The 25198-nt window shown below is 38.3% G+C and overlaps 1 protein-coding gene across 1 annotated transcript in view; it reads right to left on the reverse strand.

The window, feature by feature from the left end:
- LOC121089257 (protein piccolo-like) overlaps positions 1 to 25198 on the reverse strand; it is a 382524-nt gene that overhangs the window by 151458 nt on the left and 205868 nt on the right. The window contains 2 exon segments of the mRNA XM_040596364.1: positions 7244 to 7392; positions 12657 to 14865. Coding sequence (XP_040452298.1) covers positions 7244 to 7392; positions 12657 to 14865 — 2358 coding nt within the window.

Raw genomic sequence — 25198 nt, forward strand, 5'->3', positions numbered from 1 at the left:
GAATGAATATTTGCTTCCATAAAGCCAGATTCATTTTGGATACAGCTTTAGTTCTGATTTCTATTTCCTAATGACTAGAAGGTGGTCACTGTCCTCTGCAGCTTCTCTCAATATTAATCATTTGTCTAAGCAATGTTCAAGGGAAGAATGAAATTCAGTATAACTCCTGTAATTATTATAAAATCCTGTTCATACAGACCTAAACAAAATGGTAGTGGAACATGTAAACAGGCACGAGTTACTACTCTAGTTTCAGCAGACCCACACATCCCAACGTCTCTCTTGTCATCACATTGCAAGTCTTTTGAAAGACCCAACCTAAAACTTGTAGGACTACGTTCTGAATGACAATGCGCAACATTTGCTTGGGCTAATACTGGGAATTGAACAAGCTGAAAGCAACACCTCCCCACCACACACACTAAAGAGCAAGGTTTTCAGCTGGGATGATCCCACCTGCCCCATGACACAGGCACAGGAGGGGCCACACATCAGGGACTAACCTATCTGCCGGGGATGGTCACCCTGTGTCCCCACCAAAACGCCTTTGCAGAATGCATGTTTGCTGCAACGCTCACACACCTCACAGATATCACACACCCTCTTCGCCTGCACTTTTGGTCTTCCAGAGGTAAAGCAGAATCCACCACATCTCTGCCCATGCCATGCTGGTGCCAAGCCTGAGCGCTGCACCCGGACCAAGAGAAGTGAGTGCCTGTGGCTGCTCAAGGCTGGGCATCAAGACAGGATGGGACCCAGGGGAGGCAGGATGAAGGAGCCAGTGGGACAGTATTAACCAGCATGGTAATGCAGCAGCCTGAGTGGATCAGCAGCCTGCTATCAAGGGTTTATTACTATTACTTATATTTCAGTAGCATTTAAAGGGATTAATCTCCCCCTGAACTAGGCACTTCAAACCCAGTTTCCCCCCCTGGAGAGTTTATGATGATAATGGATATCAGAGAAATGACAGGAGGGGAGACAAAGAAGTCAAGGGACTCGTTTAGCTCAATCCCAACACGAGCAGAAGAGGTGTTTATACATCTGTTGTCATAATTCAGTTTCTTATCCAGTGGATGATGCAGCCAGAAGGGTGAAATCCTCCCATAACACAATGAGAGTAGTGTTGAGCGTAATTAATCTCACACATAAAGGATATCAGGGATTTGGTAGTGGACAAGTGGACTCCAGAATAAATCAGAACATGAGATCAGGCAGACTTTAGGGCTTACCACAGAATTTTGCCAGGGCATAGGGTCTGATGCTACCAGAAGTGTATGAAGCACCATGACACTTCCATGCTTATAAATGAATAGGGACACTGTTACGCTTTTAATGACATGATCAGAAATTCAGCAAGTGTAATTTAACAGTAACAACAATTTATTTGGCATGTGTAGCTTACATAAAATTGTAAAAAAAATGAAAGACTGTATGTAATTTTATTTTTACTTAAATAAAAAAGAATACAAATCAGTGCTATTCAAGAGAAGCCTATGAACACATTTGAGCAGATCCTTAGTTGGGATCCATTTTGGTGGGAGCAATTCCATTTAACTGAGGAATGTTGCAGCTCATAAACTTCAGTTCACATTGTTTTTCATTGCTCTATCTTATCTTTCTTTAGCAAGACTTTTTTTTTGAATAAATAATAATCCAGAAATATCCAGTGCCGTATTGTACATGATTCCTGACAAATATATCAGAAAACAGAAGTCTAGTACTTTAGCTTCCTCATTACTTTCACTTCCAGAATTTTATGAGAAGTATAAATCTTGGTGATTCATATAGGTATGAATAAAAACATTAACGTTTATTAGCATTCAGGATGGCATATTGTTTTTTATTGGTGGTGGGAATCAGTACTTAAATCGAACATGCCATTAGGCATTTACCTTCAGAACAGCATGTGTCTGAAAGTGGCAGAATAAACAGGAAAAACCAGTGGTTGCTGGAAATAGATAATGCAAAGAGCAGCTACATTGTTTTTGATGGTTTTACTTTAACCACTAATGCTTGTACTTATCTGAAACTAGTAGTCTATTTGAAAACCTGCAGAACACAAATTATTTTCTGTTTCCAGCTGTTTGTTTCTTCTGACTTCCACAGAAGCTGATTTCGCTTCATCTGAATATATGCCAGGAGCCCTTTCTATATGACTGTCCTCCCAATCACCCCAGTGAAGATGCAGAGGGACACACCGAAGTTGCACAACTGTGACAACGTAAATCTGAGCTGTGACACAGAAGAGGCAGTCCCTCCACTGCAAGGCACAAGAACGGAAGATGTGTAAATTCCCAAGCCCAGATTTAGGTCCCAGGGAAAAATGTGACTTGATCCTGCTTACTTGCTACAAAACCCCCAGATTCCTGCCATCTGTCCTTGCCATCAAGACCCTTTCCTCACCTTTCTGGGAGCATTTGGTACACTCCAGTAACAATTTTTGTAACTCAGCACTGGCAATGCCATCCTCTTCTGACTGCAGGCACATTTTGACTCTCCAGTGTATCTCCCCTCCTGCTGCGCTCCAGGAGCTGACATGGGACTCAGCTCACGTTTTTTTTCTGCATATTACTCAGCAGGCCCTTGGGGGTTGCATCCCAGTGAGTTAAATGAAAACGGGAGTATAAAGTGTTTCCTCCAGGAATTTAAGCTCTGGTTATGTGTTTCATGTTATTTGTCAGCTCAATGCCTCTCCAAAAAAGATGGAACGAATGGCAAATAAATGCACTGAGGTTTTCTAACACTGTTACAGAGAATCAGTGTAAATATACACTTTATTTTCCCTTTGGTACCTTTAAATGTTTTATCTGATAAAGAAACTCCACAGAAGACTCATTTACGGGAATTTTATAAGGTAAAGAGCACAACTAAGAATAAATTTCTTCAGTGCTATATTTAAGAAATAAAAAAGCATCAAATGTATTTCAGTGTCCAGGCAAAGCCCATAGCAACAGCTGTAACATATTAATTGTTTTTTGGATCAGGTCATCAAAGCCACAGTAATTCCTGGTTTTAAGTGGCACTGCACCTCCCCTTCCACCAGTATCTTAGACAGGACCTGGTAAGGTGAATCTCAGCAGCTACACCTGGCTGAGTCCTTTAGGAAATCCAGTCTGCCAGGAAAATTCTACCTGAGTTCTGTATCCAGGAACAAGACTGTGGATGCTCAAGGTGACGGGTTAGACAGTATCTGTTCTAATCTCTAAACACAACAGGTACTTGCATGGCCTGCGAAAGCTGGCCAAGGATTTCCACGGCTAAGGTGACCCTGCCCCTTTGAAGCGCTACATCTCCTCTGCACAACGGATGAGTGTCAATTTCTCTGGAAATTCTCTTTACTGATAGATCCCTGATGATGGAGACATTTTGCAAAAGAAGTGCTGAAGAAAAATGTAACAAATACAATGTTCCTGCTTATTAAAAAATTGCACAGCCTTTGCTTCTGCTATAAGGTCAGTACAGAACTCTGACTTTCGATGTAGAAGTCATTCTGGTATGCAGTGAGAACATCATTTCTGGATGACTCAAAAATGAGAAACTGCCTGCTAAATTCCATCCTGAATTACAGTGAGGGGGTGGCTAACAATTCACTCATTAGATTAAATATTTTAACAATTACACTAAATTTGGAAATGTTCTGTTTCTCATCGTATTTCCAGAGAATGTGAATCACAAAATGCCTTCCTCCCCTCAAGCCTCGAACAGAGAAAGCAGTTCACTATAAATGAAAATAAAATCTCCTTGCTAGCCAGAAAAAAATCCAAACCAAGCAGGATGGACTTTAAAAATGTGGAACAGAAGTTTGCAGGTAGCCTTCTGGATGTCTGTCACAAACAGTATTTTCTCCTTTTAACCCCCCTGCTCTACAGTATGACCCATTTTGTCGTAATTTCTAAATATTCAAGTGCCTCTTAAAAGGCATGGCTTAAATTTCAAGGGAATGATACAGATCCATGAACCAAGACAAGCATCTACTTTTTGAGGCCCTTTAGAAATAAAGCCCTTGCCTTCTCCTTGTGATTAGCAAACTGTTGCCAAAGCGAACTGATGACAACACACTGGTATTACGATAAATCTGGGATTTTATTATTCATTTAAGAAGGCCCACTAATGGTCACTGTTAGTTCTGTATTTAAGCAACTAAGCAAATTGTAGAGGTCAACAGGGATCAGTGAGAAATCTGCAATAGATTATGTATTGACTAGGTTTTAACCCATGTTTAACCCTCCTCAGGTAAGCAGTTCAGAATTGTTAATACTGGGAAACAGCTATTGAGACACTAAACTACACTGCAATTTAATGTGATTTAATACTACTATGTAGCACCACAGAAGTTGTATAGAAACAAATATATTTTAGATTAATAATATAGTATAGTGAGCTTAATCCATGAGGTTATAAGAAATCCATGGAAACTTAGTTCAGGGTTGTCACTCTGTTGCATTCTTGCTTCAAAAGCACAGGGTTGTGCTTTACTTATTACCTTTAATTGTACAAGGTCTGTGGGACTTAATCAAGCAGTTCTGATTTCATTTAGCAAGGAAATTATGTTTCACCCGTGAAACAAAATCTTCTGGAATACAAATGTCATGGTGGTCAGTAAAATATTCACATTTTTTTACAAAGGAGAAAATTGGCAAATTCACAGCCAATAAGTGTATTTGGAAACATCGACTGATACATTACAAACAGATCAGTGCTATTGATGCCAATGCTTCCTTTTGTGCCTGGTGTGTGGCAGTATGGGATACTAAAGGAGTTGCAATGGTTTAATACTGTGATAACTAGGAATCTGTCCTCCTAACAGGTTTCAGGAAAGCCTCTGTGACAACGCAAGCTCTGGGTGAAGGTGGACCTGTTGGGATGGTCAGGATGAAGAATGATTTGCTGCTGTTGGCAACAGAGTACTTTATACTTGGACGCTACAGCTCTCGGTGCAGAATGGAGTTGTGGACCCAGGAGACAGACAGCATGGGACAGTGAATTCATTAACTTTTTTTTTTTACAGAAGAGACAGGGCTGAAAGAGCCTTTAGGGAGTGTTTACTTTGCCTCAGCACACTCACTGGCCTGAAAAAGGTTTCTTTTTCTTGATAGCTCTAAAATATAAAATGAATGCTAAACCCCAGAGATGTTAATACTGATTTACTTGATTCCGTTGCTAAGTGGTTTACTTTCAGGATTCAATGTGGAGCTAATTAAACTTTAAAATGGCTATGACCCTTTTTATCTTGTCTTAAAGTAACTCCATTTCTGGATGTGTCTGAAAATATGTATTTTTTAAAGTTATAAGAAAGAAATGTTCACAGAAGGTATCTAACATGCACAAGCTCTGAGTAACATTTTGACAAGGTAGATGATGCAGAGTTGGTATTTCTCCCTTCTGCAGACACATTGGTACTATTTTCTAGCAGTGGGTGAATGTCAGTAGCTAAACTCTGCAGAAAGCGATGAAGAAGAAATGGCTGTAAATCTTCCACATCACTCTTCTTCTGCAGAGGCTTTACATGGCACCCCACAGAATCATTTAGAACATGTTCACTCCCCAATTTCCAACCGAGATTTTACAAAACCTTAAAAAATGCCTTTGGGGAGATCTAAAATGTGGTATCTCTATTTCCATATAAACATGGGCATATCATGACAGCTTCAGGGAGAAAAAAACCCAATCTTTTCCTTCTGGAAATAATCCAGGAAAACAAGAACTTTCAGGTCCCTTAACTTCCTTTTAAAAAATTTTGATCAAAGTCTTTAAACCAGTCCTAGTGTAGTGCTATGTATACAAGAGAACAAACAAGTATCAGAGCTTTGAGTAAATTGCCTTGGAACTGCTTCCGAGGACAAAATCTCTGGAGTTCTAAAAGTTAAGTACATCTTACTGACCACTTCCAGATCACAGACTCAGCGTAACAGCAACCTTTTTCGATAAATCTGCTTTTCAAGGGAAACCTTTAATTCTACCTCATGACCATGTAGTGGTCAAATACAATTATCTAGACTTAGAATAATGCATGTTTCCCATGAGGATTAAAGGGCTCAGATGATAGGCAGTATTTTACCTATTGCCAGAGATATTAAGAGCTGTGAAGGCTCTAAAACACCCTTTATCCTGCAATAAAGTTGGTTCATAGAATGAGTTATTTGAATAGATTCCTGTAAGACTTGTATCTTGTAAATCCCTCTTTCTGAACAAGAAATGGTCAGGCTCAGTACAGCCTAGGCTGTGTGAATCTCAATATATGCTAAACTAGAGATAGGAAAAGAGGGAAAAATAAAAATAAATTACTTTTTGTATTGTAAGACCTTTGAATGCTTACTTCATAAATTCTACATCCTTACTTCATAAAACCTACATTCTATTGTCAAATATCAGCATAATTGCTCACCAGCAAAAAAGTTCCAATCACTGCCAATGACATTAGGATATTCATGTTTCTATGTTATCAGAGGAATTAATAGGCTAATAAGTACTACATATACCATATACCACTATAGGCTATTAAGTACCACATATACTATATACCACTATAGGGTACTAAGTACCACAAAGAGGCCATGCAATACCTTATCTTGCATCCATTGCGCCTCATGGGAAACAGTATAATCTCAATCAATCAGTACAAATGACAACTGATAGAAGCAAAGACCTTAAAGATTTGAAATATATAAACTTAATTAATACAAAGAGGACATTTGATGGTATACTAAGGTGAAGCAGATTTCAAAGTTGGCAAGCTTGAAAAGCAGGATATGATGTTTTTATTTCTCCCTATAATAAATTAAATATGAAAAAGTCTTGCTGATTTATTCAGTAACTGATCACAGACTGTTGGGATTATACTAACCAACTAAAAGCAGGAACAAGTGTCAACACGATAAAGCAACTCTTTTCCTTAAAATACTAAAAAAACGGTTTGAATTTGGATGGGGTAAAGCTGGTAAGGTAAAATGGGACTGCTTTATTTTTGTATTTTTTATTTAAATAGGAATACCTTATGTATACATAGCTCTGGTTAGCAGATTCAATCCTTTCAGATATGTTTCAAAAATCAAAAGACAACCTGATTAGTACTGAGTTGCAGATGAACGTTACTTCAATTTAATCAAGTACTGGTGACAAATACAGGTTCAACAGCACTTCAGCTGAATGTAGCTGGAATTTGATTAATCCTGTAGTCTCTGCACTATGGGGCAGTATGATTAAATCATCAAACATTTATGAAACTAAATGCACAGCTTACTTGACAGCTCACTTGATCTTGGTGTTGACTTGTTGGTCGAGAGTGGGACAACTTCTCTGGCAGCCTTCTGTCGAGGGCATGTCCGTTCTCCAAACGAGACTCCCTGGGTTTGTCAAACCAATCTGTTTCTTCACGACGAAGATGATAGGCTTAGAAAACCAAGGACAGGTCAAATGTTCTGATCCAGTGCTGGGCAAAGGGCAATAATGTGCATTGTTCATAGCAAACATGCATAGTGGTTACTAATTGGCCATGCAGCTAAAGCAAAGATACAGGCGAGACTTGAGACATTGAACTCAGGCATAATTTAGCAGTATGTGATAAAGTGAGAAGATTCTGTTTATGCCAAAACTATGGATATTAAATACCAGAAGAAACCCACTGCTGGGTGCTATAGCCATCTCCTTCCTTCTGGAAGCTCAGAAATACACTGTAGATCCCACACATTTCTACAATGTTTGATGAAAAAAAGTAGCCAAATTAGTTAATTTGTAGTAAGCTAAGGAAAAGAAAACAAAACCCCAAAAATCAAGCCTCAAAACCCAATCCCCATTAATTCCCAAACTTATGAACTAAATATTGGTCAAAATATTTTGGAAGTCATCTAGAACTACTTGTAAGAAAATTGAGACTCCTTTATGAAAGCAGTATCATCCCAAACCAAAGATGACATGAAGCATTCTATACTCTTGGTAATCCTAAGCAGAAATGCATTGCAAGTGTTGTCCTTTTGAATTCCATCCCCCGATTTTGCAGTATGAGCCTTTGTGCATGGAAAGTTAGTCTGAATGTTCTTTCCGCAATAGTTCTAAAAGAATACTGTACTTACATTTGCAACTATTTTAAACCTGTATAAAATCTATTGTGTTAGACAGCCTTTCCGGACCAAACAGCACCGTTTCATTGAAATCAGTTTTGCACACACACATATTTATGCCTATTGACTATTGTGTCAACTGTCATAGGTTTCACTCCACTGAGATTGGAATCAGCTCCTATATATTTAAAAGTACTTCCACTATACAACATACAGATTTCCATCCATGTTTCCCATCAGTGTAAACAAAACAATGTGCAGTTAATTAGAATGTAATGCAAGTTTGAATTTTATGCTTTAATAAGCAAGGTACATTTGGAATTCAAAGAAAGACAATATTTGTTTTGGCAAAACAACCAGAAATTGCAAACCTTAATTAAGGTCAGTTGTTGCTATAGTAACAAGAGTGAATGCAATTGTTCCATGACACAGAAGAGAACCTAGAATGAAAAATGGTAGCGTGTGTAATCTTGTCTATTTAGTTGTTAAAGTAAATGTAATATAGTAACAAATAATTTGAAAAGTTTAATGGGAGGAAAAAAAATGTGTTTTTTCATTACTATTTTATGAAATTTCTCCAAAAAGAAGAGTATGCATGATTTTTGAAAAACTGTATTTTGTGTGTGGTAAAAATAACATCCTCTATTATATTAGGCCTTTGGAGAATTCTTAATCTTGGTTCAGATATTAGGCTATCTCTTCCTTCCTAACTGCGCACAAATTTAATCTAATACAAAATCGTTTGAAAATATTATTTAGATCAGCATATCTGAATTAAATAGAATCATTATTAAAGGTTGATGCTTGTCTGGCTAGTGATTAGTTATTGATTAATTGCTCTCAATAAACCATTAGGATCTAACACGCAAACAAATCCCTTAAGCTTTACACTTCTATGCCAACTGACCAGTGCATGCATGTAGCAGGCTCGTTCGTAACTCATCCTCTTGGACTTCTTGCTGAAGCTTACATGAAGAACTTAATGCATTTTTCTGATCCCAGATACTAATGCTGACTATTGCAATCTGTGCCTTCAGATTACCGGAAGAATGATTTTTTTACTGTTTTCCTCCTTGTCTCAGTTGAAATCATTTTGCTGGATTCCTTCTTTTGAAAAGCTAGCACGTACATAGAAGCCCATACTGCAGTTCAGACCATCCTACTTTTTTATCAAACTGTGATGAATGTGCATATTTTATATGAAGTTTAAAAAGTGATGTATGTATGTGTATATAGACACACACACGCCACACTCACATGTACACACAACTGGGTTTGTCTTGCTTCATTGGGATTTGTTTCAGCTGGAAAGCTAGAAGAGCCCAGATGAATCACTGACAGTCTGCGAGGGTACATCCTTTTTTTTTCTAAGACTAACAATATGCAGCCAGATGGTTCCACCTGTAAAACACTCCTGCTGGAGCCAGTAAGGTCCCACGCTGTTACTCACACACAGTTTAACACAGTGAGATTGAACTCCAGGCTGTGGAGTCCAAGAAACTTGAACAGAGAACTAATAGTGAACACTAAATCCCACAAATGAAAAATTACAAGGGGTCAGCTGTATTGACGTCTTGATGGCTTCATATCTCAATTTTAAACTTCTAAACATTATGGTAGAATTTTTTAAAAAAGCATATAAAAGAAAAAACAATCCTTTAGGTGAGAAAAGGTATATCTTCTCAGATGACCAGTAGAGACTATTTACATTCATAACATTGAGTACTAGCTTTGGCATCCTTGAAAATTAATATCTTCAACATATTTAATAGCTTGTGGAAACTGTGGCAGCTGTGGGGTTAATAAAGAGCTATTTGCTGAATCAGAGCTTTCATGGTACTTTGAACCCTGAGAAAATACCAGGTGTTTCAAAAGCTCAAGACGCTATTTATTTTCAATAAGAAGCTCTGGATGCTGTGCTTTTTTAACACTAAACCCATTTTTTAACCTGTTTGAAGTTTGGAATCCTAGCGTAAGGTACTACTTCAGTGCTTAAGCATGGTTTTAAGGTTTGTTACAATACATAGGTGTACTTAGTAAAAACCAGAAGGTCTGGCCTCAAAGTCCTATTTGGATTCTCTTTTGGTGTTTGTTATAGAATATGACATAAAAAATGAACAGCAAGTCAAGCACCTCTCTCAATTTGAACTGAAGAAAAACATTTTTAATGCAACAACTTGACTTGCATTCATTTTTAAAAGTCTCTAAAGATGAAAATTCAAGCTTTAGCACAAGAAGAGTTTTCCTAAGATAGTGGTTAAGACTAATTTCTTTTAATGAAATCTCATCAAAACCACATAGCAGTTGTTTAAAACAAATTAAAAAAAACAAAACAAAACAAAACAAAAAAGAAACAAAAAAACCAAAACAAAACAACAAAAAAATTAAAGCAGAAGCAAAGCCAACTAAGTTAAAAGGCTGAATGCCACGCACCAGAATAGCTGTCCACTGCCAGGGCATTACAGAGAAAAGTGCAGTCCGAGAAAAAGAAAGCCATAAGTTTCTGAAGAACTGTAATTGCTTCTTCGGAACAGTTTTTAGCTTAAATCTAAATCATCAAAATTATTTTCAACTCAAGTTACTTGCTATTAGACAGCATATTTGAAAATTATGTCATAAAGTGTTTTGATTTCCCAGGACTTTACATGAAATGGTTGCAAATATAAGCTATTTGTGAGGAAACAAAAACTTCCTAGAAATTAGAAAAATATGGCTGAAAGGGGAAGCTGAAAGGGATCGTATCAACCTAATAAGGAACATGTGGATTGAGTTAGAATTCTAAAAGAGTGTAACCAATCAGAAACTAATTTAAAGCCCAGACATGTTCACCCTCAAATGTAACATGTATGACTTGTACAAATATGTAACAGAAACATAATGCACTGTAGTGCAGAAATATAATTCCCTGTAACTGGTCTATATGAAGTAGAATAGCAGCAAATAACTTTTTTTGGTCCAGTTTGGTTCTCCTTAGTTTTCTGGAGGAAAAGTCCTATGTCTTCCACAATGTGACCTTAGAATGACCCTTAAAAGTCAGAAGTTAGGCTGAGACAACATAACATGTACTTAATTAAGAATGATATGAGTTGCAACTTAGGGAGTTCCTCTCAGCTGCCTTCAGATTAATATTACAGGACTCTGTGTGCCAAAAATTTAAGAATAGTGAAACCACTTAAACTTCTGATAAAAATCAAAAAGCTGATGATCCTGAACCTCTCCTGAAACACAGACTTCATGAGGGCTTTGTAAATATCTAAGAAATATGAAAACAAACTTACAAAACAAAACACTTAAATATATATTATTGCAAATTGATTCAATTTTCTAATGCTTATGAGAGGTTCATCATATGTAAAAAAGCAGTAGTGCAATAATGAACATTGAGGTTCATATAAACCTGAAAACCAAACCATACTGCTTCATAATCATGCAGATGTGTCTTTTGAGACAATCATTGCCATTTACAGACAATATAGCGCATGCAAAGTCTCTTTTATTGTGCAGTAAATACACATAAGAAAAAGTTAAGGGAGCGCATACAATTTTGAACATATTAATTTCATTTTCTTTCCAACTGTCTTTATGATTTTTAAACAATTCAGAATATATTAAATCTGAACTGAATCAAACAAAACTAATACATAATTTGCAATTCTTTAGTACTCAACATCAGCTTTAACATTCTGCTATACTTCTCTGGAAGAAACTTTTTTAATTGCACCATATATAATACATCAGGAAGGTTCCTTTCATGAACCTAAGCGAGATAAACCCTTGTGCTTATTTGGCAGACATATTGTATGGGGTGCATATAAAACCAGCTATGCTGCATAGTCCATCAATAGAAGTAAAATACTCTATGTGTGTTTATTGAAGGATGAGATCGTCTTGCACCATCCAAATGACAAATTATCTTACATCATCACAACCCTGAATGCACAGAAGTCCACATGACAGGATGCTTTCAACAAACCATACGTAGAACATCATTTTACTACTATGTTAATCTCTATATGGTTCTAACATACAATATGTACTTAATGAACATACTATTTCTATATAAATGCAGATCTAAAGGGGTGCATCGGGAGATGGAATTTTCAGTTCTTTAATATATCATGACATTTCATGCAAATAAAACTACTAGAGTTTTTTTTGAGATTTGGGAGATTATTTCCAAATCCCAACGAAAACAATTTCAAATAAGTTCAATGATTCACAGTCACTGAAGGTTCCACATAAAGACTGATGGCAAGGTCTGTATCATACATGGAATATTCTACACAGCGTCATCAGAAAAGTAGACATCAACAAGTGAAAAGGAAAATGCACAAGCAAACCAAAAGGAAAGCAAATCCACAACAATATAGTGAGCATGCTAGAGTAGCTTAACACCATCCAAAAACTGCTGTTAGGGTAAAATAAAAAATAACAAATGAAACAAAACAAACCAAACTCCAAAAATGTAGATACACAGAAGATGCACCAAGGAACAGAAAAAAAAAGCAAGTCTTTGAAGAAACAAGAATCAGACACATGCATAGAAATGAGGATTTGTGTTGTGATAGTAAGATACCAGTCTGAGGCCTAATTTACCTTCACTGTCTGACATGGCATGCTGGAAGTCATCCATGATGAAGGCTATATCTCGATCATAGCCTCGAGTCCGTGACTCCTCCCTCATATGTTGCTGGACCTCAGGTAATGAATGGCTTGATCCAAACTGGTCCCTGGTATCTGCAGATATTGGTGGCAAGGGTCCAGCTGCTGCTCTTGCCATTCCCATTGGCTGGCCAACGGGACTTAGCGGGCTCTCCTCCTCTGAGTTCTGCGCTACTATTGGGATCCTCCCCCTGCTTTGGCTAATAGGTAGACTGGTGGGTTTAGTTCTTCCAGAAGGTGCTGCATGGCTAAAGGAAACATCTAAGGGTTCAGCTTCCTGGGCTTTCAGTCTTAAAGAAGAACTGGAAGAATCCCTTTTCAATGACAAATCAAGCCCATAAACTGAGGAGGGTCTAGATGAGGGCCTAGATCTACTACCGCTGCTATAAGACTTGTCTGCTTCATCTTGCAATGTGGATCTCATTGTTGGACCTAGCGCAGTCCCAAGGCCTGCTCCAATGGATGAAGTCAGTGGTGGCCCCATGTATTTCTGCTGGTCAGTGATGTTTTTTCTAAGGCCAAAAGTGATATCATCCTGAAGAAGCCTTGCCCTAGTAGTAATTCCCCCAAGAGTTGAAGTGCTAGAAGTCATATAGCTTGAATAGTCAGGCTCAAGGTCTCTGCTTTCTTGGATAGGTGAAAACTTTGTTAGTTTGGGGTCTATCAAAGCCTTCTTGTGTTTTGACTGCTTCTGGTAAAGGAGGGCTGCTGGGAGCTGCTTAGCAGCCTGTTTCTCAAGAGTAAGCCTACCTATGCTGTACTTCTCAGATTTCGGAAAATGTCTGTAGCTGCCCTCCGCGTGGTAATATTGTGACAGGCCAGCCAGATGATCAAGACTTTCTGCACCTCTACGGAACTCTTGTTTTATCTGGTGTTTCAGAAGTTTGAGTTCATAAGGATCTTCCATGGGGTCTTCCTCAGCTTTAACGTAGGAATGTAACCTAGAAGAAGTCTGCAGTGGTGCTAAGAAGTCTGACACTTCTTGTGCTCTCCTTGCCTCAGTTGTGCGAAGCAGTCGATCTGTTTTGGTCAGATCTTTCTCATGGAGGCTAAAACTGGAACCAAGAGCTCCTGTTCCTTTAGTAAGTTCTCCTATGTCATCAATCAGCACATAATTACGGGGTGTGTGGTGGTGGTCTATATCTGCATAGAATGAATCTGCAGATATGCTTGATATAGGGCTGCTTGCTATGCTGTTTCTCTCATCTAGTCCTATCCTTAAGTCCAAGGTGGAATATTTACTGCCCAGCTGGGAAACAGCATAATTATTGTCAGTTGAAACTGGTGCTATCATGAGAGGCTGATTGCGAATTACATCATAGTTTGTTGTTATCTTAGGCTCCAGATATAATGTGGTCTGTCTTGGCTTTGGCTGTATCACCATCATCTGTGATGGGAGTTGATATGACGGCTGTTGAGATGGTGGAGGTTGAGCCTGTGGAGTAAAGGACATAGTAGCTCCTGTTTGGAAAGCTGTCTGGGTCTGATAGGGTGAAACCTGTTGGTGATACAAAGGCTGCTGTTGTTGGTAATGTGATTGCTGTGTGAACTGAGTCGGTGCTTGAGTAGGCAGAGCAGGAGATGAATACTGATATTGAGCATATGGGCTTGTAGCAGGGGCAAACTGTGTTTCTGGTTGGGTTTGTGGTGGCATAAACTGGTTAAATTCTGTCTGGGGTGCAGTGCGTGGTCTTTCCAAGCCATGCTGAGTTTCTATTCTGGTTGACCTTGTATTATTAACTTCACTGTCTGACATATAATCGCGTTCTTCTGCTACTCCTTGGAGATAGGCACGCTCTCTCTTTTCTCTTTCTTTTAGTAAGGCTTCTTTCCTCCTATTAATGCCCATTTCCAAGTATCTCAGCTTGGCATCTATTTCTTTTTCTTCCTCATCTAACTCTGCTTGCTTCTTCCTAAGCTTGGCTGATTCACGTTCGACCAGATCCAATTCCCTGTCTATATCCTGAAGAATTTTGGCTCTCGCCATAGTGTTGGTCCTACAAATCCTTCTCCGTGAGACTGATCCCACAGAAGTATATGGCGACTGAGTTCCTGCTGTTGCTTCCTCTGGAGGTGGGTTGGGCAGAGTCCTCTTCACCTTCTTTTGAGTGCCTGATGGAGTTATGCTTGAGGAACCTTTTGTCTGCAATAGAAGAAACAAGATTGAATCACTATTCTGGAAGCTCGATTGCAAAGTAATCACAAGTAGTTTAAATTTTTTTCATGGTATGGCTTTATATCTTAACCACATACCTTCCCTAATGTAAAGGAAATCTTCTGGTATCTGTGCATAAGCAGCACAAAACAGTACAAAAACTGCTGTCAGTCTGCTAAAGGTCAGGAAGATAAGCAATCTAATGCAAAATAAGGGTGACACTCACTATGACTTTGTTTAGCCTAAGAATGAAAAATCTACTTTATATTCTTGACATTGAATTGACTGTAAATTAAGAGTTTGGGGTGGTGGCTTTTTTTTGGTTTTTTTTATTGCCATATGCTTATACATAACAGTGCAGATGTGCGAGGGGAATACATATATAGACCTACACTCTCCTTTTATAAACCTATGTGAAATTATAAATGCAGAAATACACATATTCATATACAAATATACGTATAATCTGTACAATCTAATCCAAGTCTCTGAGCCAGACAGTGAGCGCAAACAGAGCAGCTATAGCTGGTACTGAAACCCAGACATCAAAGCAGGACTTTCTGGTGCCAACACATTTGGGACAACATGTAGCTCTTAGCTGATCTTTTAGTTTTTGCCTCACCTCTGCTGCTACATATATATTTTCAGGGAAGAATCTTGTGCTTTACAAAAGCGGTATGCACTTTCTTCAGTTACCCGAAGACTTTAGTAAATTAAATTTGTTCCAAAGCTACAGTTTAAAACTTTAAAAAGTTAAGCAGTATAAAAATATAGGGATCTAGTTCAGTCCAGCTGTCCTGACTTCCCCACAGCTAATGGTAGAAGGGTGACTCACCCTGATCTAGCAGAAATATCTACCTCAGCCTGATGAGTCATTTTTTGGAGGTGCCTATCTCTCTTCATCCACTGGGAAAGTAGGCAACGCAACTGGTTAGATGCAATCTAAATTGAATAAATTACTAGAGGTTTTGAAAAGCTCTTCTTAGTTTTGAAGTAATTTTAGGCTCCCACACTACCTAAATACATTAAAAAGTGGGACTTGAATGATTTTGAAATTGTATCCTGTCTCCCCAATAGCTTCTTACAAACTTTGCCTTAGTAAAGGAAAAGGAATTGATCTATCCACACACACTAAAAATAATCTCCTCAGCCATTACAGAATGCAGCTGTGTTAATAGCAAAATATGGAAACACTTCAGCACAGTTTAATAAGGGAAGTAAAAAGAGTATTAACCAACTTGACTCTTCTGACTCTGCAGGCAAGGACAGCAGGTTAGCAGGCATTAACTGTTATTAATTAAAAATAGAATTTCTTCTAAAATAAGTGCTACTTCACTTAGATAAGAAGTCAACAAGATTAATTTCAATTAGGAGCTTATAAATCACTGTTTTGTCAGTTTATTCTAATACATTGTCAACAAACTGTAGAAGTTTTTAAGAAGTGTTGGCAACTCTTTTGCTGCTCCTCTGTTACCTAACCTTACCAAATCACAATAATCAGCACATAATTTGTTACAGATCTTTAAAGAAACTTTCACTGCCTTTTCAAGTGCCATTTAAGCTCTTCTCACCCTCTTCATCTAAATTCCATCAACTTTTGCCTGTCTCAGATTTCAATAAATGCAATTTAATTTTGTTTTCAGCTTTCCATGGTCATTTCCCAAACCCACGTTGTGCCAACAAATCAAAGAAACTAATTTTCTCTTGCTCAGTGTGTACTTATAATCAAAGACAAATTAATCATCTACAGTAGTTCTAGCTGGCTATTAATTTCTATTGTAAATTCAGTGTAATACCACTGTTTTTCCCCCTCCCAAATTGAAATAGCAATCACAGATGGTGAAGCAGTCACAGATGGTCACTGGTGTTGGGAAGAGCTATTAATAACACCTTCATTAAAAGGTCTATAATACTTTATGAAATTGCTACTTTCTGATGACAGTTAAATTGATGATGAATAAATCCCAGCATTAGCTTACAATACATTTTATAAAAAACAACAATCCATATCTTGTTTTTTATCTTTGTCTACATATAAAGAAACTCATACTAACAGACATTGCAGGAAGATGTACCCACTTGCTTTTGAAAAAGTATTGATAATCTCTATTTCTCAGCAGCTAATGTCACAAAAGGCAAGTCTTAATTATTTTTACTTGATATTTATATTGGGATAAGAAAAAGAATAAATATATATCTTAGCAGCGTAATAAAATGTGTGGGGTTTTTAGTTCTTCTTGGATATTGTCATCATTAGCTATGTGCTAGTAGATCAAAGGGAAGTTCAACTGCAGTATTTTGGCAGATAGCTTTAGAGTAGTTGTTAAACTTAATTTTTGCATCTCCTTTGAATTTGTTAAGTAGCAAGGAAAAAAGACAAGCTAGGGATGATCTTCATCAAATTCTAATCTCTTTATCACAAAGAATTGGGAGTGAAAAGCAGTAATTGTGCTGCCTAGCTCTATCCCTGTATTTTTGGTCCCTGTAACACATGTATAAAGTAATGCTTATTTTAGGTTTAAAATATCCAAAGGAAAGGGGCAAAAAGACTTTGTGAGACTTCTCTGGAGCCAAATAAACCTATAAAATACAGGTAGGCCTTCTTATGCCTTACAATTTACTGGTTAAAAGTTAGGTTAGCTGTCAGACAGGTGACCTTAGCAAGCTTTCTGACTGAGTATGCCATGGTTTTCTGCCAAATGTTATCACATTTTCCATCTTCTTCATTGTAACCTATTTACTTCTAGCTACTCACTATTACTGTCACTAATTTTGAAAAATCATTTTGTGTTTAGCAAATGATTACTCTAAATTCTGACTGTAAATCTCAAGAACTAGAATTAAATTATTCTGCTCCTTGTTTCAACATGACAAACTTATAAACATTATGACTTTATTCCTGACCCTGTAGATGGACAGAATTTCACACTAGTCTAGGACATTCCTTCAGGATGGACATAACGGTGATCAGATCTGCTTCTGAGGCAAAGCTGGCCTTGCCAAAGTAAATCCAAAGCTTGTGCCTGAGATAAAGCTACATCTATGTTCTCCCCAATAGTACAGACTGAAGAACTGAGGAAGAAAGTCTTCCCCCTTCTCCACCATTTTTTAAGCTCAACAAGGTTTTGATAGTAACAGCAGGAGAAAAATGTGCTCCTCAGTCTTGCAGTTCTATGACAAGGTAACATCGCAGTGAGGAACTCAAAACACTGAGCTGAAGGTTGCGTGCAAAGAGATTTAGCAAAACCTTCCTTTTCTGCCTTGCCAATACACATTAGTCTTGATGTGCTTTATGTCCTGAGTTTTAACATTTAGAGGTCATCTGGACAACAGCTTGCAAACCCTGTTAAATGGTGTGGTGACTTTGGCGTAGCTCCTTTGAGATGACCATCCTATTCCTTTTGAATCTTTGTGAAAATGGGTTTTTCTAACTGTTTTTGTCTCCTCTAATTTGATGGCACTGCTGACAAGGCCAGAAGGACTCTGACCCACTACAAGGATCAGTTAAGCACTAGGAAATGCTCAAACCTTCCATTGCTTTTTATCTGTTTTACAGAGAGAGTTTCCTTTGGAGGACTGAATGGTTCAGGAGATCTGTGATGAACAGACCTCTAAACAGTGAGTTTGATCCTACTTACTCGATCTTTCTCCTCCTCTTCTCATCTGAATTTGTTTGAATATGATACATTGCTGTTCTTACCTCCTCCTCTCTATTTATCTACCCATATATTAACTTCATTTGCTCAAAGAATTGAGCTTTAACACTTGGGCATGTAATGCTTATATATTTATACTTCTTGCATATTTTGGATTTTAGTAGAAATTATGTAACCCTCATTATTCATTGTTCTTCTAATGTTTTCTGTGATCACAACACAAACAAACTAACTACTTCTGTCCTCTTTAGAGCTCACAAAATAGACTTATGTTTATATATATATTTTTGGTACAAGTAGGGACAAATCCTGCAAAAAATGTATATAATATACACATACACAACAAACTAACTACAATTGCAATGACAGCATCCTTATTAGTTTGCCACCACTAGCTTATGTAATAGCCACAGTGATGTCAGACTAACTACAGTCTGGGATGCGATGAAGCAGCAAACCGAAGTGTATCACAGCTGAAGCCACTCCTCTGCCACAGTCCCCTGAAGACTCAAAAAGCATGGTGGCAAGCTTGTTCTACACCCTAGAGGAATAAAACCTTGCCGTCTGCAGGGTAAGGTTTCCTAAAGCATCTGATGTTGATTTCCAACAGACCTGAAAGGTCAGCAGAAAGCTGGCTGCACCCCCAATACCACAAAACCAATCAAATAATATTTTTTGCCTTCAAACAAAGACTACGCAGTCAATAAGCTTGCTCAGCAAACAGATGACTAGCAGCAGTTTGAGAGACGCAAGCTGATGTGGTAAATTAAACTAAGCAATACAGGGACAGAAATTACTTTCCCTTTCAGAAAAGAGGTTGCTGTAGGTGGGGACCAATGTGCGTTACTAAGGCAGCGATGGGGTGGAAGGTGAAACCTGTGCTGTAGCTCTCTGTATTCTAGCTCCCACATCTGGCATTTTTCATGTATCAAAAAAACCCCAAACCCAACCCAGATGCAACCCCTTCAAACCCTCAAAATGCACAGAAAAAAATGCAATTGTACTGAAGCAGTTCTACTTATAAAGGGTTGTTATGGGGTTCTTGGAATTATGGTATGTGATCTTCATTAAAAAAGCATTAGTAAGAACAGTTTAAAATGTTGGCAATTCATTATTTTAAACATTTAATCTACTTCAAAGAATTTGTGAAAATGTTATTCATTACAGATCTTTCGGCAATTTAACAGTACCTTTAAAATTTCTTGTAAATTAAACCTAATTCCCAAAGATACTAACATGATATACACTAATATTAGATTACTTCATTGTAAGTACAGAATTCTTAACTGCATCTTCTTATAGGATGCAGACAGAGATATTGGACAATGTTTTGCAGCTTATCCTGTGCAAAGAAATAGTTTCTCATGTAAGTTTTGTGGAACATTCTAGACTGAATGTCTGTTTTGTGGTAACCACTGACTGGGGGGTTAACCCTAGGTAACAAACATTAGAGCAAGAACATTGAGACATTTCTCTCCACTGGCTAAGGCTGACACAGGGTCACTGTCATGGCATGAAGAACCACAGAGCGTAGGAGCGACCTCTGAAGCCAAAAGGTAAAGGGAAGCAGATGAATTGTGCATGGTAAGGGAAACATAAAAACATGTATTTATAAAAGCTCAATAGCAGTGCTGAGAACGGAGTGATACCTGCTGTGAAAAAATTCTAACCATCAGTAAAACCCTATCAGCCAACCTGTACTACCTTGGCTCATGTACCACTGCTGGCAAGGGGAGTGGAAGAAGAATTTGGGGAGCTGAATTTTGTCTTTTGTATGGGAGGGATATACCCTGTTTCATGAGTAATATGCTAGAGCTTTCTTTTAACGTAACTCTTGTCTTTTTCTTTTATGCTAGTATTTTGCTCTGGGGACTGAGCAGTCAGGCAGAAGACTAGTTTCTAAATCACTACACAGTAGCACTGAGATGCCAGTCAGTCTGATTTTCTCATGTTTGGGTTTTGGGGGTTTTTTTCCTCCACTCCTTGGGAGGATCTGTAAAGATAAATTTCTCTTCTGTTAAAACCAATATAATTTTTTTTATAAACAGTCTATTCCAAAACAATAAGCATTCTTCAGTTTTTTTGCTTTCACTTGCATCAGTCAGTCAGTTTTGCTCCTTTCATTTTCCCTGTGAAATTGTTTGAAATTGCCATTTTCACTTCAAATGCAAGGGGACCAGCCCAGTGTACTTCCTAACAGCTGACATGACATGAGATACCAAGTTCTTTCCTCAGTTAAACACATAAAAGGCCATATGCTTCTTTTAATCTCCGGGGGAGAAAGGAGAAATGCAATGGAAATTTGATATGCAAACTACAGACAGATGCGGTCCTTACACAGTGATTTTCAAAGGGATCTAAACCTACGTTTCATCTACCTTATGTGAGTAGGCATAATAGTTGTTCTCAGTCGTTTGCATAGAAAAGGTAGTTTTACACAGACCAACCAATTTGGGATTCATTTGGAACAGGACTGACAACTTTTGTCTGTAAGGGAAACAGGGCAGTTCCCTCCTGAATTTATACAGGTAAGAATCAGGAACAGCAGTTTAAATCAGCAGATATACATCAGTGGAATATTGGTTCGTGACAAGAACTAAAGCCAGTGTTTTGAAACCTTCACTTTAAATAGTTTAACTGGAACAATACTCTATACGTGTGCATTTAACTGATTTTAGGCAACTTATACATTATTCCCAAGCTATATTCACAATATTCATACTGGTTGCTATTTCTGCTTAGTGAAAACCCAGCAGTCTCTTTACTCATTATGAAAAATTGTAATTTTTTTCTTCCGTAGCTTAAGCCTTATACAAAATGAAAACATTTCTGGCTAACTCATACAGTAACATCATACGCTAAATTCACCTGAAAACAATTACTTTCTTTTTTATTCTTAATTTCTTTTTGCTTCTGATATTCATTGCTATTTACCTTTGTAACCATATTACTTATTTTTGCAAAGTGTTCTGGGATACAAGTTTATATAAGAGATTCACTGCCCAATTATATTAAATGTACATAGAATTACATGTATCTCAGTTACTTCACAGTAGGGAAAAAAATCTCTGGCAGATTGATTTAGACAACAGGCATCTGCCAAGTCAACAGAAAGAGTCCAATTGTCAGAGCTGAGCACTGCTTCTGCATTGAAATCTCTGTACCAAATGGGCTCAATATTTTCCCCACTATTCAATCTCTGAAAAAGAAAAAAAAAAAAGGGGGAAAAAAATAGGGGAAGGGAGAAAGGAGAAGTGAAAATCCCTATCCTCAAAACAGAAGACCATGGTCAGAGATTTCATACTTTGCTATGAATGGCTTGAAAACATTGCAGGAAGTATATATTTGCTATTTAGGCAATACCTATTGATGCTTACTAACTGTTTCTTTTTATATGCTATGTACTAAAATATGTTAAACATTCTTAAGTATTTATTTATATATCAGTATATTACACACTACCAAGGGACTTCACAGAAAGAAAATACTATTCTACCACTGCTACAGCACTGTGTTTTCAGTAGCAACTCCACTTAGTACTGACTGCTATAGTACTATAGTCCAAATCCAGGACCAAAACCTGAATCTGATGAAGAATTCAGAATAAATACTTTTGTCTGTGAATTAAAATCTTTCCTCATTTGTACGTTACTTGTGAATTTTAAGAAGATAATCCATTTTTTGTTGAAAAGAAAAAAGTATCCAAATGAATGGACTTATCTAGATGCTATCTTTCTTATGACTCATGAAAGTTTCTGAAGAAGAGGTTTCTGAAGCATATTCTGCTTTGACAAGTCATAAGATTATGAAATAAATTACAAAATAGAGGATAAGGTATATGGAATTCTATGTACTGCACAACAGTAAGTTGGCCAAGAAAAAGATTCACTATCTGGAGAAACACTACTGGAAAAGCTAGAATTGCTGTGAAGTAGGTGCTTACAAGATCATGAAAAATGCAGAGTCATGGTGACTGTACTATACTATTATAGCCTACAAGCATACTACACTGAATAATGAGTATTTTGAATCAAACAAAACTTCTCGCCCCCCCCCCCCCCCCCCCGTTTCACTGTCCATCTAAGAGGCACCGTACAGAAGTACAGAACTGTAGATGCTCAGAACTTCTCAGCCTAACCTGTGGAACATGATCAGAAGGTCTCTGAAGCACATGGACCATGCAATGCCTGCGCTAGGTTAAGATACAACTAACTTTGCACATGATGCAGCCTGTCTCCAGCACGGACTGTTCTTGGATTTAACCAACTAATGACACAGAACTGTACCTCAGAACATCTGATACAGAGGGGATGTGATTCCATTAGTAATTCAAAACAGTTATACTAAAGTTTATCGCACCAAAGCATTAATTGTTAGCTTCGGGATTAGTTGATCGTGAAGCTGTTTGTGACAGGAGAAAAAGACATCAGTCATCTTCATCTTGGTATGACAAAGTCCTTGTAATAAATCTTTTTGCACTTAAAGCAGCATCCTTAGCATGGGCTCATTCCCTCACAGTAATTAATAATATGCTGCTTCTCACCATGTAACACAAATCATATGACATTGCCCTCAGTCAGGATAATAAATGTGATTTGAAACTCAGATCTCATCTGTGGGAAATTTTGCTGGATTATAAAAAGTCTTTTCCCAGTCAACAAGAACATACTTTAAAATCTCATGCTTTGCGATCTAACTGAGAATCCTGGCTAGAAAATACTGGTGAGAAAAATTCAGAACAGTTTATACTTATCAGTAGGATATGCATATGCTGAATTAACACCATCTGTTTTCAACTGATATCAGACTACTTTGCAAACTTTCAGCTACAATTCAAAAAAACCCCCAAAAAACCAAAAACCCCCACAAACAAACGACCAAACCCCCCTCTGTCTCCGAAAGAAAGGAAATACTAAATCTTGTTTACAGGGGGGGGAAAAAAACAAAAAACGTGCGAGAAAATCTTGGCTTTTTCTTCCTCTCTTTCACTACTAACTTGCTCCAGAGAACTGTAGCTGACAAGACTCCACATGCTGTGCCACAGCCCTTGTTTATTCGCAAGAGTGGGGATTCAATCTGCCCAGGCGCAGACATAACGTACAGAGCTAATCTGAGCCAGGCCTCTAGACTACTGTGCTGAAAGAAAGTGCAATTTTCCTCCAGCTCACTCCACAATCACAATTGTTCCTCTTACCGACTGTATATACAGCTGCATGTGAGGCAGATGTCACCTGTAAATGTCTCAAGAGAGAGTAGGTCAGTCCCACTCCCAGCAGCTGCAACAGCCTGAATTCCTGCCTTCTGCTCCTCATGCAGAATTTGCTTGTGGCAGAGTTTTAATCCTGTCTCTGTGCAGGAATCTTGCCACCTCTGCGATTCTTCAGAAATGACAACTCTCCTCAGCAATCAAAGGCTTGGGGTTTGGCTCAGTTTGATCGTTCAGGCGGTATTTATTTCATTCTGCGCTCATGATGCTTTGCTTCCCTGGTCTAAGATGAAAGGTGGCAGAGTCAGCAGAGCCCTGATTAATCACCTCCTTTAAAAGGGGGTCCATGCTGGGGAACAACGGCCCCGTCCCTCCTGCCGTAAGGCACGGATCAGACAAACTCACCAAGTGCCTACCTGCTTAACTCAGGCCTTTCTATACACATCATGGCTCAGCCTTCACTTTGGCTTTTCTGCTCATCCGTCCTGCTGCGCACCCGCAGGACAGCCTGCGCCAGCCTTCCTTCCCCCTCTTCCCAAAAGGGCCTCAAAATCTACCAATGCCACACATTCTGTTGTACGAAAACATACTTCTTATGCTGCTTTGGTACCACGTACAGGATTTTCAAGTTCTGTAACAACCACTTGTCCTTTGTGGTGATTATACAGTTGTCAAAATCCCAGCATTACACAGTTAGACTGGAATAGAAACAACAAGCAGAACAGAAACAAGAAGAGGCTGGTGAAATTCTCCTTGGTTGCTGACACCTGGCTTCCAGGCTTCACTTCATTCCAACAACTCGCAGCTTTCTGCCCTGCAGCAAATTCTGCATAGTCCCCTCTGCCGCAGCTGGGCAAGCAGCTTCCTCCATCAGCTCAGGCTGTGAGTCCGTTCCTCTCTCTGCAATTTCTCAGTGCCTCCCCGAAACTTCCGTCTATTGGAAACCTTTCCCCCCTCTCTCTCTCCACCTCTCTTTTTCTGCAGCATGAGAACTCCTCCTAAAACATGCTCAGTGGCTCCTAGGGCAGAAGCAATCACTTCCCACCCCCAACCCCAAAGCTTCCAGCCAGCCCCGTCCTCTCCCTTTTTAAAGCAATGTAACTGAACCTGACAACAAACACAGATCGTCTGTCACAGATGGCTCCACTTCGAAAGTGTGAAAACCACTCACAGTATGTCCAGATTTTCTATTACACTTTTTCTGTAGTGAAAAAGTAGCTAGCTTTCTACTAGCCAGACCACACAAAACCCCATACTCCTATTCTCAGATAAGAATGGCATTTCCAGTTTGATATAAACCCATTTCCAAGTGACACAAGTTAAACAAAACCAAATTGATCTCCTGCCCCACCCCAAACTTTCAAAAAGTCTGCTTTTCAAAGAAGGCAGTAACACTTGAATAAACATGTCCAGAAATTTGTTATACCAATACAAATCAGAGTATCTTCTCATGGAAGAA

This window comes from Falco naumanni, chromosome 5 (assembly GCF_017639655.2).
Source record: "Falco naumanni isolate bFalNau1 chromosome 5, bFalNau1.pat, whole genome shotgun sequence".
Classification (NCBI taxonomy): domain Eukaryota; kingdom Metazoa; phylum Chordata; class Aves; order Falconiformes; family Falconidae; genus Falco; species Falco naumanni.